An 18,864-nucleotide genomic window follows, 5' to 3' on the forward strand; every position below is an offset into this window, starting at 1 on the left:
TCAAGTGTCAGGCCTTGTTATTTACACAAAGACGGTTAGGTAGATTAAAATAGATTACGTATTTTAAAAGGAGAAGATGGCTGTAAAATGCTTGGCAAATCTTTAAATCTCGGAGCTTTATATTTGCATTTGTAAATTTGTGCTATATTCAGGAGAAACAAATGTTCTTTTAGCAAATGTTTCTGTAGGATAGTCCTTTTTTCACAGACTGTGACGCGTTTGTGAAAAAAAAAAAGTGTGATGGTAAAGTTGACATCTCTCTTCTGACTGCTGGTCAATTTTTATTTTATTTTTTAAAGTTGCGAAAACTCTAGCGTGGAGTTTCTTTGGCTATTTGAGCCAATGAGAACACAGCACTTCGAAATGCGTTCTGTTCAATAAAACATTTGTTTAAAGAATAACAAAGCAACATTTATATATAATTCTACCCTCCTTAAGTGTGCAAAGTTGGGAGCGCCTCAACTATTAAGCCTGCTTAATTTATTACAAATAGACAAGTACTGACTTATGGACAGACATATAGAATATAATAGCAAGCAATATAATAGTAAAAAAAAGAAACAAACATTCACAGTTCTATAATATTTATTTTAAAAAAGACAAATACAAAATAATTACAGAAAAGTCATTTTTATTAACAAACAAGCACTTCAGATTGTCATGCATCAGTAAAGCAGCACATTGTGTTCCACTCTTCGACATGACTGGAATGAGAACATTCAAGTTAAACCAGGAGTGACTAATGAGGATCAACCACCTGGACATTTCAACTTGACTGGCACTGGTCCATAAACGATCAGAGATCCAAGCTATGGAGGTACTCCTCAAATCCATATTTGGATGAAACCCAAGACAAACCGGTGACATTTCACCACACCTTAAAGTCTTCAGCAGAGAAAATAATGTAAACGTGCATTAGATCTCCTTTCAATAAACGCGACCAAGTTTTATGTTCTATAAAAAGGCACAGGTTAAATAAACCACAGCTAACAGGTAAACTTCCAGCCTGAAAAGGCCAATGTACAAAAATACACTTAAATCAGACCTTTGGTTTTATATCAATACAGTACAGCAGTGGTTCCCAACCACGTTCCTGGAGGACCCCCAACAGTGCACATTTTGCATGTCTCCTCAATCAAACACACCTGATTCAGGTCATCAGCTCATTAGTAGCTACTCCAAGACCTGATGTGGGTGTGTCAGACAAAGGACACATCCAAAATGTGTACTGTTGGGGGTCCTCCAGGAACGTGGTTGGGAACCACTGCAGTACAGGATTCAAAAATTAGCCACCATTGATTTGCTAAATGTTAAATTGATGATAAGAAAGGCCAGCACCCATTTATCACTACAAGGCATGATTGTAAACAAGTTTTTGGCAGTTAATAAGAAGAGTGCAAGTAGATTATCCCAGATAAAAGGAAAAATAAATGCAATTAAATAAATATAAAACACCACCACCAGATAAATAGCCCTCTGCTTACAACAGCAGTGGCCACAGAACCCTCCCTCCAAAATGTAATACTTTGTTCACCCTATGAAGAAAGATTGGTCCTCCCATTTCAGCAACGAGTCATTGTGGAATGTGAGCATGTCCAGATATTTATCAAAAACCAAAAACAACCACATTTAACACACACAAAAAATTATTATCCGTTATAAGAGGAAGCACTTCAAAGATGTGAGATTCAAAAGGAATCCCAAATCTCAGTACATATATTCTATAAAACATCTTGTCCTGATTTTTTTTCCCCTCAGACAATGTCCTCCACCTATCGCAGCTTTCTCCTCCTGAGGTAGCCTCCACGCTGGGACTTATTCAAGCGCAGGCCCAGGCAGATGACCAGCTTGATGGGGGCGAGGACGGCGATGGCCCAGCCCTGTGGGACACAAAGATAAGAAACATGGTTAGGTTTCCTTCACCTATTTTTATGCATATTTTGGGGTATCACATTTTTTTTAAATTAAAAAGTCTGATGGAAACACCAAGATGCACAAACTACGATAGAAACACATTTACCAAATAAATTCTTCAAAGCGCATTAAAAAAAACAAAGACGTGGCTTTGCGCTGGGACAGCATAACTGGACCGATCTCATTGAACAGCATCTGAAATGCTGTTTTGGTCATTCTGAAATGCCTGAGCAAAGTGGTTTGGTATTACCTCCCAGAACTCTTACACGACTGAGTTTGGTAACATTCTCCGATAGCAAGATAACATTACCGCGTTTATTGCGCTCTGTCTGCGCGTTGAGGCGCAAGTAATTTATTAGATTTAGTTTAGGGTCCAATTCTCAGTTGCTTATTAGCATGCATTTACTAGGATATTGGTTGTTTATTAGTATTTATAAAGCACATATTACTGCCTTATTCTACATCCCTTAAAAGGGGCACTTCAGCGCTGGGAAGATGAATGTATTCAAACGGTCACTTATGTAGTAGAAAAACTCCCTACACCGCCCCCAGCGTTGTTTGAATCTTCATAATACAATAATTTAGTTCAGTTAGAGAATAAACACTAGAATTAAAAACTGAACGTGTGTTTTCAATAAAGTGTGAGTGAGCCGAACGAAAGTCACGACAGACGCAGCAGGAGTCAGATTTCATTCATCACGGGAGCGAAGTAAGAGCTGAGCAGAGCTGAGATAAGCGCGATTCTCAGCGCGTGTCCAGTCTGGCGCGTTTTCTGATCGCATATGGAAGCTAAACTTTCATAGGAATTCATTGAAAAGTTGAAACACTCACTTTGCTCCACACTGAGCGCCGAGCCGAGCGCATTTACATTCTGTGAGTGAGATCCCTCACCTGTGGGTGGTTTGAAAACATGCGGAACAGCTCCTACTGGCTATAGTTTTTAGCCTCTGGCCAGGCCAAATGCCGATATTTGCGTCATCGGAGGATTAAATGGAAATAAAATGCATAATTATCTTGTCTCATGGCGATATGAGGGGGGAAAGTACCATAATTCAAATATACTACGGGGTTTCTACTGATACAAAGCTTAATGCTAAATCACTGAAGTTACCCTTTAATCCTACCCAATACCTAAACTTAACAACTACCTTACTATTAATGATCAGTAATTAGGAGTTTGAGGCAAAAGTTGTAGTTAATAGTTAGTTAAAGGGTTAGTTCACCCAAAAATAAAAACTCGGTCATCATTTCCTCACCCTTATGTTGTTCCAAAACTGTAAGACCTTCTTTCATCTTCGGAACACAAATGAAGATATTTTTGATGAAATCTGAGAGCGCTCTGACCCCTCCATACACATCAATGTAATTAACACTTTCAAGGTCCAGAACGGTGAAAATAGTCCATGTGACTCCAGTGGTTCAACCTTAAATGTTACGAAGTGACAATACTTTGTGCGCAAAAACAAACAAAAATAACTTTATTTCAACAATTTCGTCTAGTATGTGTCTCCTACGCAGTTTACGCAACAGTGCAGTGTTTTCAAGTTCTACGGCAGTCGATGCGGTTCACGTGAGCACTACGACACATACGTGTGATGAGACTGGCCCAGATGTGAAGAATTTGAATCAAGTTATTTTTGTTGTTATCATTAGTCATAAAATTAAGGTTGAACCACTTGAGTCACATGGACCATTTTAGCAACCTTACATTGCCATCTATGGAGGGTCAGAGAACTCTTGATTTCATGAAATATCTTCCTTTGTGTTGCGAAGATGAATGAAGGTCTTACGGGTTTGGAACGACATGATGATTTTCATTTTTGGGTGAACAAATCCTTTAACAGTGAGAATTGGACCCTAATCTAAAGTGTGACAAATTATTATATAAAGTGGCTTCTCCTACTGCTGCAACTTCCATTTGACAGTGATATTTAGCGCTCGTTTATCAGGAAGTGACAATTTTGTTCTTGACAGAATGGAAATGTGCCCAAAATTGGAATAATGGCATAAAACATTTACAAATAAAGCACACGTACCATGACGGCGTGAGGGAAATAGCCGTTGGTTTGGTCCTGCAGTCCCACAGTGTTTAGTTCAGCAGCTACGTAGCGTTCAGGGGTGGGCTTGTCCAGGGTCGGCTTCCTGATCCTCGTCATCTTGGTAGCCACAAAGAAAGGCAGCACACTCTGTGGCAGGGACATTGTTATTCATTAAAAGAACAATTGCTGAACTTTTTGCAGTTTATTACATTACATTTTTAAAAAAAATCTTTGCTGAATAAAACTAATTTCTTAACTAAATAAATACTCTTACTGACCCGAAACGTGAATAATTCTAACCGTACAAATTCCTGCTTTTCCCCTCCATTTAATAAATGTTTCACTCTGTAATACGGCACATTACAGAAGCAGCGTAGCATTTAACATTCTCACCTGGATGATGATCCCTTTGCACTTGTACTCTGCTTGAAGTCCACGTGAGAAGAAGTCCACAAAAGCCTGTAGAAATATGACAAGTAAAAATCATCCTCAAAAAAACTAACAAAAACAACCCCTAAAATAAAGTTTATAAATGCAGCAAGTGTGTAACATTAGTGTACAGTATGGAAATTGTATACTCACTTCGAGATTTGTAAATGTAATAGTGTTATTAAATTAATGTTTTTAAAGATTCACTTTAAAGTGAGTTTTAGACGATGGCAAAGGTAATCTAAATGTAAAAATACAAAAAAAGGGTGCACAAATATACATTATCGACCAATACTAATAAATAAATACCACAGAATTTAAACAATTGTGACCAACTTCAGATTGTTCAGTTTTAAAAAAATTTTTTAATGATTTTGACTTTCTGAAATGATTATGAGCACTGATATTTCTGTGAAGACACTTGCCTTGGTGGAGGAGTAGATGGTCAGCAATGGGAGGGGGAACATGCCACTGGCAGAGGAGATATTGAGGATGACACCTTTAGCTCTGCAATGAAAAAAAGGCTAACTTTATTTCAACCGATCACATTTTGAAATTGACATCCAATAGGGTCTTTTTCCAGCTGCCGTCTCCCACTGTACTTCACATCAACACTCGTCTAATGATGGTCGCCATGCGTGTTGCCATGGCACCAGCTTTCTCATGCAGTACCCCTGCAGCCGCAGCAGAGTGCTGGGGAGTGCAGAGGGTTGGACCTATTTGTACAAAATTTGCCCAGCTCCGTCATTGGCCCCAGAGTTGCATGTGACTCCAGGGTAGCCAATCAGATCAGTGCATTGTTGCTTTTCAATTTTACACAAAGAGTAGGGGGAAAACAGGAGGGGAGCGAAAAACCCGGTTTTGAAAAGCTGCTCTGAATTCCCTTTTAGTGACAGCGGCTGTGTTAGGAATTCCAGTCACAAGCTGGAAGGATGCTTTAATAATAAACACCAGTTATCATTTCAGGACTCACCTTGCCTCCATTCTGGGCAGAACCAAACGAGTCATCTGGCAAATGAAAAGGAGACCAAAAAAACAAAACAAAAAGAAGGAGTTAGACTTAGACTTACATGCTCCAATGACTTGAGACGACAAAAAAAAAACTGAAATGCTAATATTGCTTTTTTTTTAAGAGAGAAACACAGAGAGAGAGAGAGAGACAGAGAGAGACAGAGAGAGAGGGGGGCGTGGGTGGTGAACACGGGAAGCGTTGGTGGAGATCAGCAAAACATAGGGAGAGAGAGAACAGGTACAACAGAAGGAGTACATCAAAGTGGTCACGTTGCAGTACTTTTACATTTTCAACTGTGAATTTCCAAAATTAAGATTTCCGAAGCCCTTCATCATCCCAATGTGTTGTTTGGGTCTACTTACTTGGCACACTGAGGTGATGTTCACATTGATCATGGTGGTGATGAACTGCAAAAAGAAATGAGATGGTGAATATTTCTTAACGCTAATGTAGCTACTAACATTTAAACCTCCTCAGATTAAGAATTTACTCACGTTTTCCAAATCAGGGATGTGGAGGAAGAATTCAGGGTATGTATAGGAGATTCCCACATTGTTAACTATGGATCAAGAGGCAAAAAAAATAATTAGATGTGATTAAAAATGCGTATCTGAGATGTTCCCAGAACCACCACTATGTGGCGATAAAGCATCAGGAATGAGACGTGCATGCTAACCACAGACATAAAACAACAACTCAATCACGATTTCAGCTAAAAATCAAAATCCAAAACCTTTTGAGAAGATGAGGTCAAAAAAAAGGAGTGGTTTCAAACACTGACAGGGAATCGTGAATGAAAGTTGTGTTCCGAGTCAGCTTTGTGTTACTTTCAAGGCCCCACGTAGGAGAAAACCCTTACCAAGGATTCCAATCTCCAGTCCAGCAAGACCCTTTTCGATTTTAGGATAGATATCAGCCCGACTGTAGTCCACTGCGATGGTTTTTGTTTCCACATTATATGCGCTTTCTGTAATGAGAAACAGAAGACTTTAAAATGCACAGAAAAGACGCAAGTTGCTGAAACATCCCATCTGCAGACCTAATAGGCATTGGAGAACCCTGTCCATGATCAGGCATCCCTGCTATTGCTGCTGTTCTAAAAATAACTTCTCTGGGACTTTGCCCATTGCACCAAAACACAGATTTCGGGCCAGCAGGGGGCGCTGCGTACCAAGAAAAGGCTGTCAGAGGAACTTCCTACATCTCCTCTCCCCTCCTCTGCTTGTTTGAGGTGCCTGCAGCAATTAGAATTTATTGTCCAAAGGCTCATTTGTCTAAACACTGTTCCACTGAGTTATGAGAGGAAAATTCCTCTCAGCTCTCACAGCACATACATATACATATACATATACACACACATCTATATGTATACACACACACACTTTTTTTTTTTTTTAACTGGGGTTTTTTGATACAGCTCTCTGACTTCTAACACCAAGTTGAGGGTGATCAATGCAAACATGAGGTTTGAGAACCAAGTTTGGTGAAATTACATCCTGGTTCGTGACTAGCTCTAAATTGCCCCCTATTCTATGTTTCCAGCATGACTGTGGTACTGGGTTTTCCCCTTCTAAGTGCTTGATTTAAGACCGCTAAAAAGTTGATTTAAACAAAATGTTTGCATCAGCTAAGAGCTTAAATGATTCCGTTCCAGAGCTGATCATGAGTGAGTTTAGACTAAGAACTGGAAGGGAGGGTGGATTTTTTTTTTTTTAGCAAGTTTAGGAATATATATGAAAAACAAAAACAGGCATAAGTACCTTGAACACATTGAGGGGGAGGTGGGAGGGGAAAGGAATAATAATAAATTAAACTTGAACTACAATAAAGAAAAAAGCCAATTCATACTTAATACTAATAGCATAAATAATACTAAAACAACAATTATGTATTGTATTATAAAAACGGTTTGGTTCATTGCAGATAAAGAGATTGAAGCAGAAATTGCTTTCACACCAAAAGCCTCAAACGAATGATCACATTCCAATTAGATGCAAAATTTAATTTTATGTGATCGTAGAGGAAACAAGTCAAAACAACCTTGCTCCTTCACACATCTGACTGGTCCAAACGGTCGATGTTTGTTCATTTAGCACTTGGAAGGACCTTCATGCTATCTGTACAATCATGTGAGCACTGATCGAGCATCCAAGTAATTCACATTTACTGGAACAGGAAAGGCAAACAGTGGTTCGGCCTTCTGAGAAGTGTCGTGCATGACCCCTGGAGCTTGCGTGGACCTTTGACGGTGCACTCCTGCCAGGCTGCATCAGCTCTCCGCCCAGTCAGTGAACCAGGCCCCCACCCTGCCTCTCAGGCCAGGGCTAAAAATAAACCCTGTTTCATTAACATCAGGAGGACTGTCTGTCATTCACAGAGATGAGCACTGCAGTTTGCTAACACACTCTCTATCACACACACACACACAGATGGCCGAACACTGACCGAGAGACTTTGCCACGTCGTCGAGCTTCTCCTGGGAACGGCTGATGAGCATCATGGAGAACCCTCGTCGAGCAAGCTGAGAGAGAGAAGAGAGTTTGAATAATCTCATTTATGACAAATATTGCAAAGCATTTGTTAATAATTGACATGAAAACTCCTAAAAGTGATCCATGTCAGCTTCTTTGGATAATATCAGGGCAAAAACTATATAAAAGTTAAAATATAAAATTACATAGGATATTTAAGACCATTTTTCATGACTAGGTTAAAAACCTTTCCACGGGTGTCACTTATCTTAGAGAAGAAATATTACAATATTACAATACAATAAAATGTTTGACAGAATTAAAACTTAATATTAACAGCATAAATTCAATGTTAAGTTTGGTTCAAATATTCTCCCCTATTCAAGTTCAATATGTAAAAACAACTACAAGTAAGCTAGAAGCATTTTTTAAATATTTCTGAGAATTCTGACCAACACGGAAACAGTTGCTCAACCAATGGCGAGGGTTTGGGGGCGGGGCAACCTGTTTGTTTGACCAATGAGAAATGAGGCCAGCGTCTGAGGGGAAACCTGTTTGAAGGCAGTCATGCTTTCACATTTTGCACAATGGTGCATTACTTGCATTACTTTTAACAGTTATGAAAAAGCTAAAGACGAAGCTTGATGTTAACTTTGGAGTGAGCAGTGACATGAAAGAAGGGCTTTTAACTGTACGAGTTGTGCTTTTTCCACCAGTAGTCTTCTAGTCACCCTCCTTCTCTTGGCCTCAGAGTGAAACCTCTGTCTTGTGATGAGTCACTGTGCTTTCCGTGGAGCGAAGAGATAAATAAGAAGAGAAACCCTTACCTCCTCCGCATAGGATTTCCCAATCCCATCCGTGGCTCCCGTCACAACTAAAGAAAGTAGAAAGAAATAGACAGGATCAGTGTTTGCGGTAGCTCAATTACTCATTTTTGACCAAAAACTAACTTATCACATTGTACATTCAGGGCAAACAAAACCTTACACCTGCCAAACTGCCATCTAAGGGACGAAGGTGCAGGGTGTCACTTTATTGATCTCAGAATACTTCCTATATTTGAGCTTCATATGCAAAGACCTTTTATTCGTAGGTTGATTTTCAAAACTTTGTTACTGTTGAGCTGGTTCCTCAACAGTAGTTACTGGCTCAACCAATGGCGTTGGTTTGGGGAGGAACCATTTTTGACTATTGGCAGACAGTAACATTGTTCAGGAAACCTGTTGTTGCCTCTAATAAGATCTTATGAGAAAGCATTCAATTTTATGTCACAGCTTAATATTAAAAACAACTACAAGAAAATCATGTTACTTTAACAAATGGCTTTGTTGCTTTTAATAAGATCCTAACAACTATACTTCACACAATGCAGCGATTCCTTCTTAAAACTACAGAGCACAATTCGACATTAAAATACTCGCATATTAGCTTGATATACAAGTATATCTAACCAGCCATTTCTAAGCGGACATCCTCAAAGTGTACAGAACGACTCAGGTGTTTTCAAAACATTTCTCTGTTGTTTGAGAATACTCAACACGGTAACACTGGCTCAACCAATAGCGCAAGTTTAGGGCGGCGCTATCCTCTTGACCAATGGCAGATAGGAACAGTGTTCAGGAAACCTGGGCTGCATTCAGCCCGACAAAAGTTTTTTTTCAACGGAAACGGTGGTGCGTTGAACACCCTGTTCTGATGACGCAAGAGTTGCAACTATGGCAGCTGAGAAGGCCATTCTCTTTAAATAATTTTCGGAGCCTCATGAAATCGGTATAAATACATATTTAAAGCTGCTGTCTGTAACTGTTTAAGATTTACAAAAATTATATAAAAGAGAATGGATTAATGTTCTACAAACCGTGTTTTTGTCTTACCCTGAATCATTATGGTACACTTATAAGTGTTTATATTGGGACCATTTCAGACCAGACTGGTAGGAACCGCTGCGGAGGAGCACAGTCCTGCGTGACTCGCCATAAACAGAGAGAAGTAGCTCCGGCTGCAATGTTCTTTTGCTAGAGGCATGCAGTTCTGTTTATTAACCGCTAGAGCGCAAAAAGTTATGGACTGCAGCTTTAAAACAGCAAAACACACTAAATTTTACAGTCACTGGCCTCGCTGTCCAGATTAAAAGAGTGAAGGGATTTGTGAAAACTGTGGTTCCCAATTATTGTGATCCAACATTTGCCTCGCATTTCAGGATGAAAAGACAAACATGTCTTCGAACATCTTCAATTGTTGCGTATACCAAGCTGCAGCGGACACATTTGTAAACGACTTTACTTGGACCCATTGTACGAGCGGTCTCTTTAACATTGCACTGTTTATATACATGTTGCTGCTGATTGGGCTGACATTTGACACACCCACCAAACAAGAGAAAACTAATCTCAAACCCCATTGCAAACCTGGAAACCGTAGTAAAACGTTGCGCACCGGTTGGAGCCCCTGTTGTTGCTTTTAATAAGATCTTATCAAAAAAAATTTAAAATACTTTCTAATATCACAGCTTAATGTATTAAAAATAGCTATAAGAAAGCCATTTGTAGGTCGATTTCCTCAAAGTATATAAACGCTGTGACTTTAAAAGACAATTCTCAAAGCATTTGACATTTCACAATTCCGACCAACAACACTGCCTCAACCAATGGCATGAGTAGGGGGCGGGGCCATCTGTGCAACCAACATATACAACATGTTTGAAAAAGTAATATTTGACATTCCATTTAGTGATGCTAGCGGCACAGAAGTGACAGCCTTCACATTTACGAGTGTGCATTAAAAGGCTTTTAACGCACAATGAAATATTACTAATATAACCAGGACCATCTCCCATGTCCCATAATGCTATTGTTTTACAAAACACACATGGAAACACAAAAAGCAAGCAATAAGACACAGAATGTGTGATGCTGATAGAAGTGTGGCATGGGCAGTGGTCATTGGCAAGAACAGGGCTGTGGGGGAGAGAATGGGGGGGTTGTGACGTCTGTAGAGCACGACAGCACAGGAGGGGTGAGGAGGGATCCTGGGGGCTGCTAAAAATAGAAACCAGAGGGAGACTGCGCAAAGTCAGATGTGGGTAGAAAGTGAGAGAGCACGACAACGGGAGTGAGAGCACTGGATCGAAAGGGAGAAGGAACAAAAGAAGGTGATTCACAAGCACGCTCTGGTTTGTCTCAATGGGACAAATTACATTTAAAAAAAAAAATTTGTTCAGCCCAAAATGTTAATTCTGTCATTTACTCACCGTCATGTTGTTTCCAACCTGCCTGATTTTCTTGTTTGGAACAAAACATACTGAGTAACGTCTCGTTTTTTTGTCAATGGGAACCAACATTCTTCTGCATGTTTTGCAGAAGTAATTCAAGTTTCGAACAACATGAGGGGGAGTTAAAAAAAAAAAAAAAAAAAAAAAAGCTCTCATACAAAGAAGCATTTAAAAAGCAAACATCACCAAAAATGACAAGATGCCGTGCCCGGGTCTGCATTTCACATTTCCCCCAAACTTAAGAAATTCCACGCTTACAGTCAATTGTGCAGGTATGCACACACACCAGAACACTTCAAATGCAAAGTGAGGAGAGCTTAAGGACAATTCCCAGAATTCCACGCAAGAAATGGGGTTATAGACACGAAGAGCTGGGCCATCAATCCAGCCTTTCTACTATCAACAACCATCAAAATTGTCACAAAATCCAAGACTATTCAACATCTAGATTATCTGGGAACCATGGGATAATTTATAATGCAGAAGACAGATCTGCCGCCAATCAAAACCCAAGTCTACCCCACAGAAACACCTTTATTTCCAAAAGTTCTCACAGCGATGTCATTGAAAAGTTTTTTTGGGAAAGCAAAAATGGTTCTGTGAACATTTTTTCTTAGTTTGAGGATTTCAATAATCTAAACCCTTTCCACTAATATATATAAAAAACTACAATATAAAGGTTCTGTGAGTGTTACAGGTTCTTTATTGGCACCAATGGTTATATGAAGAACCTTTTTATACACATTTTTAAGAGTGTAGCATGAACATTATTAGCAAGATGCTACACAATTAAAAGCATAGAACAAATTATTAGAAGCAGCTCCCTTTGCAAGCGAAATGGCACGAGCAGTGCAGTCGTGCTCGGGTACGTTCACGAACAGTACGTTCAGAAATACGGAGCCGCACATGCGCACTGGCCCTCTTCCGACTATATTCCAGCGCTAAAAAAAGCACACGAGTGAGTAAAAATAGCTGCCTCGTCTGGAACAGCCGCAGCACTTGAATACCAACAAGATGCTGCCCGCTCACCCTCAATCTCGCTCTCTCTCTCTGCATCCCCCAGCAACCCAGCTCAGTGTAGAGCTTTCGGTACAAAAAAGAAAAAAAGCAAAGCAAAAGCTGACCGGCTCTTATGGAACAGGGGATGTTATGCTTGCAGCGGAGGAAAATCGTGAACGAAAACAGTGCTTACAGGGTTAGTTCAACCCCCCCAAAAAAGCCGAACATGTCATCATTTATTTACCCTCATGTTGTTCCAAACCTGTGTGAGTTTCTTTCTTCTGTTGAACACAAAAGGAGATATTTTGAAGAATATTGGTAACCAGATAGCTGACTGCATTGTAATTTTTTTTTACTACAATGGAAGTCAATGTGTGCCAACAATCTTCAAAATATCTCCTTGTGTTCAACAGAAGAAAAACTCATACAGGTTTAGGGTGAGTAATGACAAATTTCATTTTTAGGAGAACTATCCATTTAAAAACAAGGGAGGAAAACATTGGAAGCCAGTGTAGGGTAATTAAAATTAGGGATTCGCCATCCACATTCAGACCGGCTACTGTATGCAATCTGTCGCATCACTCCCTCTCTCTCCCTCCATGAATGAACCGTTCCCGTTCTTGGCTCGGTAGCACTGCAGAATGCGAACACCTCCGCCCACTCCCCCCAAAGCAGCATCGTGCTTTAAATAGCACAAGCCAGTCACATGGCCAGCAGGAAAAAACTACACAGCAGAGCAATTCAGCACCCAAAATAGCATCTATACTCGGATAAAGGTGGAATGAAGGGAAAAAAAAGACGATGTGGGGGTGAGAGGGTGCAATATCAGAAATAGCAGCAAAAAGTCACATGCGTAAAACAGTTCCCCTTGCAAAAAAGTAATTAGAACAGAAAAGGGCAGAAATAATTCAAAACATCTAAACATAGACCTGGTATATTTTTGGACGCCGGTGCAGAGACACTTTTTTTCCTAGCGAGGAGATGCATTAAATATGTGCAAAAGTACGTGTCATGGACGATTATGGTAAAAGTATTGGATGGAATGTTTCTTCAGGCATGGCGGGGGGGGGGGGGGCGGCATCTAAATTGTTGGCGTTTTTTTATACACATATATTTTGGCCAAACAGATCCAATTAAACGTCTGCTACAGGCTGCTCACGATAGCAGGTTGGGATGGGATGTGAATTGTAAGTGTAATGTTAAACGCCAGATGGAAGATTTCCTTTCCCAGGAAATAAATAAATAAATGGAGCCGAGTCGTGACAGAAGAGAACAGGGAGGGTGGGGGTTCGCAGAGGGCGAACAAACAGATTCAGGAGGGGGGAGAGGGTTTCTTAGTGAGGGGATGAGCAAGAGATGGAGGATGGAGATAGGCTTAGACAGAGAGGGGAAGAGAGGCGGAGGGTGCAATTTTACCCAGCATCCTCTGTTCCGGCACGTGGCAACGAGCGTGTTAGTCACATGAACGGCAGCGTTCTCTTTGAAGACCCCCGCCTCTTCAAAGAACACAAGAGCCAGTCACACGCTGTCATTATTCACGCCGCACAAGGGCTCACACATTCACAAGTTCACAAGTTGCGCAGCCAACATTCATTCTCTCACACAAATACCTTTCATTCACACCGTTTGGCTAGCATGAATGGGCTAACGTTGCTATTCACAAACTTGTGCATACTCAGTAAGCTGTAAAAGTTAAGCGTATTAAAAACAAGCCAACATATTTGGAAGTTTAAGAAAGGCTAGAGTCAGAAGTGGTCACCTTTGATTTGAATGTCAAAGCAAGTTTGTGAGACACAAATCACCCCCATCCCCATGAATGACTGCAGCTCTATTACATAACTGTGATTTTCAAAACACATTTAGTGTTTTGAGGAAGGATGAAGTGAGCCACTGGAGGACAAGAGGAGAGATGGGGAAGAGTGGGTGGGGGGTGGGGGGGGGGGTGATGAAGCTCTAATTCTGGCTTCTTCGCGCTGCTCGGTCAGCATCACAACTCAGCTGAGAGAAAGGCCAACCCACCTTGTTCACACAGTACACTGCACCAGTCACACAAACCATCACTGAAACCAAACTGACCCTCTCAGTCCTTATACACTGATGGCCCGGAAAACATTCATATGGCTTCTTAATGTAATTTATGTTGCTTTGAGTCTAGACGGATGGAGGTCTCTTCAACATTCAAATGCTGTGAATCCTTGTCAAAAACATGTCTGGGTCATATGTCACCCCATGAATAAAAAAAATAAAAATAAAAAAATACATATTTTGCTGCTTAAAGAAATGTATGCATTTCTTGAAAAATTAAACTCTCAGTTCAGGTGGAAAAGTACGCTTTAAAAAAAATAGGCTACACACTTTTACATTTATAATATATACATTATATAAATAAATAGTTTTAAATTCATATCTAAATTTTACACATTCTATCCATCCATCCGTGTAAGTAATTAACCCATTACACTATTTTACCTAAAATTAAACCGTGGTAATATTTGTATTGCCTTTATACTGGGTTTATAGAACTCAATTTATCATTTTAATGCACTAAAATTGACTGTATTAATAGGACGAGAAAAATCACCAACGAACACAATGGGAAATACAATAAAATAAAAAAGACTAAGAACTTGGGGTAAAAATTAAAAACTTTTTGTAATGTCAATGCAAATAAATTTGTAAAGTCCTTTATGCAAAATATGAATTTCCTTTTGATTTTGGGGCATACGAGTCAACTTGAGACCATCAGATTGAGATAAAAACGAACCTCAGATGCTTCTGGTTTATAAAAAAATAAAAAATATATTTTAAGCTTGAACAGTTCTACATCACATCTGTGATTCCTTATAAAATAATGCTGTCTGGGTTTCCTTTCTCTCAATAATGCTGAAAGAAAATCGATAGAGAAGCCACATCTGACTAATAACAATGGTCTAAAAAGAAAAAGCCAATGCTTCTAATGCTACACGAACATCGTGCACAATAACTAAACCACAGGCTTACAACCATGGCAATGCAGTTCCCAAGAAAGACACCAGGAGTCTCCCGTAAGCATCTCAGGCCAGGAATGCCTGGTTACTTCAGTAAGACACCACAGGGCCTTTCATCCGAGTTCTCCCTCATACATTCCACTTCATGACTCACTTTCAAGCTAAAGCATAGTCAGCATATTACACCTTCAAAAACACATTGTTTTTGACTTGTGACATCATGCCGTTAACATGCAAGCACTTAAGTCTGTAAGATGATGCACTTGGCAAGAGAGGAGGTGGGGGGAGACTGCAAACGTGTCAAAGAATCATTAGTTATACACGAGAAAAGAGTTTCGAGTTCTGGAAACGCACTCTTGCTCAACCGGACAAGACCTGTGCTTCTGGACTGACAGGAAGAGGAACTAGTTCTCATCTGCACTTACTCACCTGCCAACCCTGTGAGCGACAGCGCACGTTAAACTGAACTAGTTTGACTGGTACCCTGTTTTTTTTTGGTTTCAGGGAGTGGCATTCATAAGTTCCATATTTGACAAATCACCCTTACAAAATGTACGAAGGAAATTGTTCAAAATATCACTGGAGAAAAGGGGTAATTCTTCCAACAACCTGCCGAGAAATGTGCAGATCATATTTCACTCCAAAAATGAAGAGAAACGAGAAATTTAGCTTAAAATTAAAGATGTTGGCCACCAAAAATCACATGCAAAAAAAACATGTTATTTGCATTGTGAAACGTATACATCATGATGGTGTAAAATAATGGGGAGAGTTGAAGTAAAATATCAAAATACATTAATAAGAATAGTGTCAAATGTGTCAGTGTCCTGAAAAACAATGTCACAGTCAAAAATTAATTGTTTCTGTAGGCAAATTTAGTGATCCAAAAAAACAATAGTGTTATTTATGGATATCCACACTTTCACGTTTATCAAAAATGGGCTCTAAATCTGGTCAAATTGGTCACCTTTAACCTACATTCAACAGGAAACCACATTGTTCACAGGTGATGTCTTTGGTTGGTTATCAAACAGTTCAACTATCAGCAAAACAAAGAAAAAACAATATAGGCTGACTTTTACTCAAAATATAATTGCTTCTTTTTGGAGTGAGGTAACTATAACATGAACACTTCATTGACAGGTGAGAATAACTCCCAAAAAACTAAAGAGTTGTAAAGGGTTCAAACCTTCTGAAAAGTGATAACCTACTTTAAAAGCTAATGTAATTCGATAAAAAAGACAATTTTGTTCAGAATCGCTCGAAGATATTGCGACCCTCAAATCGCTTTGAATGTGCAATGGCCAAGTCTACCGCTAGGCGCGTCGAGTGCTGGTGCACCTGCTGCCTAGGCAACATCCTAGGCAGTGAAAGACTATGGCATGATGAGCCATTTCAAAATCTTTAACAGTGTGATGAGTTTGGAAGTAACAGTGTTAAAAGTGCGATTGTGACTAGAGAAAATCTTTGCGCTGAACCTCAAGGCTTTTGTACATTTGAGCAACACATACAAGTCTCCCCTCACATGCCGCACGTGGTATGGACCCGCATTATAATTAAGATTGGCGTCTTAAACTGCGTCATGTTGCCAAAAAACAACCTCAGTGCCCTAATAAGGGGGCGAAGCGGACAACGGTGAACAAAAAGACAATCAACTAAAAGAGTAAACCGCATTTTACCCACAAAAACAGTCAAAAAAGAGCGTTTGTCGGGACACACATTGGCACGCGCAGCCGGGAAACTGGATAACTGGGTCAGGCCAGGCAAATACGATTGAGGAAAAACTAGAAATGTGAAAAATCATAAATAAATATCTTGGTTATATCGAAATATCTTGTTTAATAATAGGTATGCGTTTGAAATAAAACAGGCGAAAGGGTTTTGGAACTATAAACTTATTTAATTGGTGGTATTTGACCGAGTATATCAAGACAAAGCTTACTGAAAAAATGTCAGGCTGAAATACCTGAATGACTCATAGTGACATGCAATCTGCGCAGAATATATGAATGTATGGCGCAATCAGTCAACCTGAGACACACGTCGCCTCCATTGACCATACGCATAATAAAATACTAATGCCTCAATTAGTCAATCTTTCCTCAAGGATCATAAATGTATGTGAGTTGTGTAAACATTCGCCCTTCACAATATTGTGTTAAATTGAATGCGATGCGCAAAAAAAGTTACAATTATTAGTCCCCCCCAAATCCATGAAGTTGAGCTTTATTTAGTTTAAGGCTGCGCCAAATGCGCACTACATCTATCCCACCCATGCCCTGCGTTACACGCGCTCAGTCTCAAAGCATGTCGTTCAACTTACCTGCCCATTTTCCCAATTTTGGAGAGAGCAAATCCCCATTTCCCAGCACCCATATCCTAAAGCCAGTGATGATCATGTACAACAGCCACAACGCCAGCGAGGCCGTGGCAAATGCACCGACCCAGAAGATCGCTCTGAAGGCAGGCTGTAGCGTCTCCACCACGGTAAACGACTCCATGTCTACGGCTGGCTGTGCGTGGTGAATGACCTGCAAAATGAGTCGTTAAGCACTGCTTTAAAAGCTTCAATGTGTGCGCCCCTTTATAAGCAGGTTGTGGCATCACACCCCTACAACTCCTCTAACATACTAGTCTATCCAGATTTAAGTGCACACCTCCCACATACTCCATCGCCGCCCATCCGAGCCCACGTCCATTGTTGATTGGTCGAAACTCGCGTCCGTCAATCGAAACGTACCGTTTATTGGCCATTGTGCGCGTCAATCACAAAGAGCCTATTCTCATTCATTCGGTTGCTCGTTTCAGTGGGGCGGAGCGAAAACTCTTCTGAGTGAGAAGCGATTGGACAAACATTATGGTAACCTCCATTCAAATAATTTCATTGGTTGTGATTCAGAACTGGTTTTTCTGTTTCAGTCAGGGTTATGAAACCTCCAAACCCACGCGTCCAACAATCATCCCCCACACTATTTTATGAATGAAGTTTGTTGCTTATTGGCCACGAGGACTCCTATCGTCCCGCCCCCGCTGAGCAGTCACTGAGATTCTATTGGTCGGCACGAACGCCAGTCACGTTCATTCACCAGCGCTGTCACGCCAATGAGTCATACACCGGGAAAAAAGACGGGCATGATTATTTGCTGCATTTTAGTTCGAAATACACATGTATGACTCGCTTTTTCCCATTTCCTGGTTCCCCGAGGCACATAAAAACGTCTGTGAATTAACAAATATCCCGCGAATCCGATCCCGCTTGTTTTACACAGTGTATCAGAGATACATAAAACAAACTGTATTAATGTATTTTGAATAGTGCAGTCATTGTATTAAGAATACAAGTGTGAATATACATACAAAGGCCTACATACATGCATTTATATATGAGGACATATGAATATCATCCATCCATCCATATACATTCATATCATGTAATATATTAATGTAATAATCGTCTCCACGACGTTAAACAACTCCATGTCAGCGGTTGGCTGTGGGTGGTGATAAATGACCTGCAAAATGAGTCGTTATGCAGTTCTCACCAGTTTTACGTAGTAACAACCAATTTACGCGCTTGGATCTGTTATTTTACATCTAAACAACATCTAACAACCAAAGTTAAGATGATTTGAACAGTGTTATTTGGGTAAACTCTGCTTATTTTAAAACGAAGACACGCGTATTATTCATAATTCTCACGGTGAACACCCCCCGCCCCCCCGCGCATGAAACTACAAGTACC

General features: G+C 40.1%; 1 protein-coding gene across 1 annotated transcript; it reads right to left on the reverse strand.

The window, feature by feature from the left end:
• Nucleotides 1–570: 570 nt before the first annotated feature.
• On the reverse strand, nt 571–17,759 carry hsd17b12a (hydroxysteroid (17-beta) dehydrogenase 12a). The gene is made up of 12 exons (XM_079808880.1): nt 17,446–17,759; nt 8,693–8,739; nt 7,840–7,915; nt 6,254–6,361; nt 5,889–5,953; nt 5,757–5,801; nt 5,356–5,390; nt 4,808–4,889; nt 4,347–4,412; nt 3,951–4,100; nt 1,274–1,880; nt 571–1,093 (listed from the first exon to the last, which is right to left on the reverse strand). Exons 1-11 carry the CDS (start codon nt 17,621–17,623, stop codon nt 1,773–1,775), a joined length of 960 nt encoding a protein of 319 aa, XP_079665006.1. The 5' UTR covers nt 17,624–17,759; the 3' UTR covers nt 571–1,093; nt 1,274–1,772.
• Nucleotides 17,760–18,864: the final 1,105 nt, after the last annotated feature.

Source organism: Gobio gobio (genome assembly GCF_949357685.1).
Source record: "Gobio gobio genome assembly, chromosome: 25".
Classification (NCBI taxonomy): Eukaryota; Metazoa; Chordata; class Actinopteri; order Cypriniformes; family Gobionidae; genus Gobio; species Gobio gobio.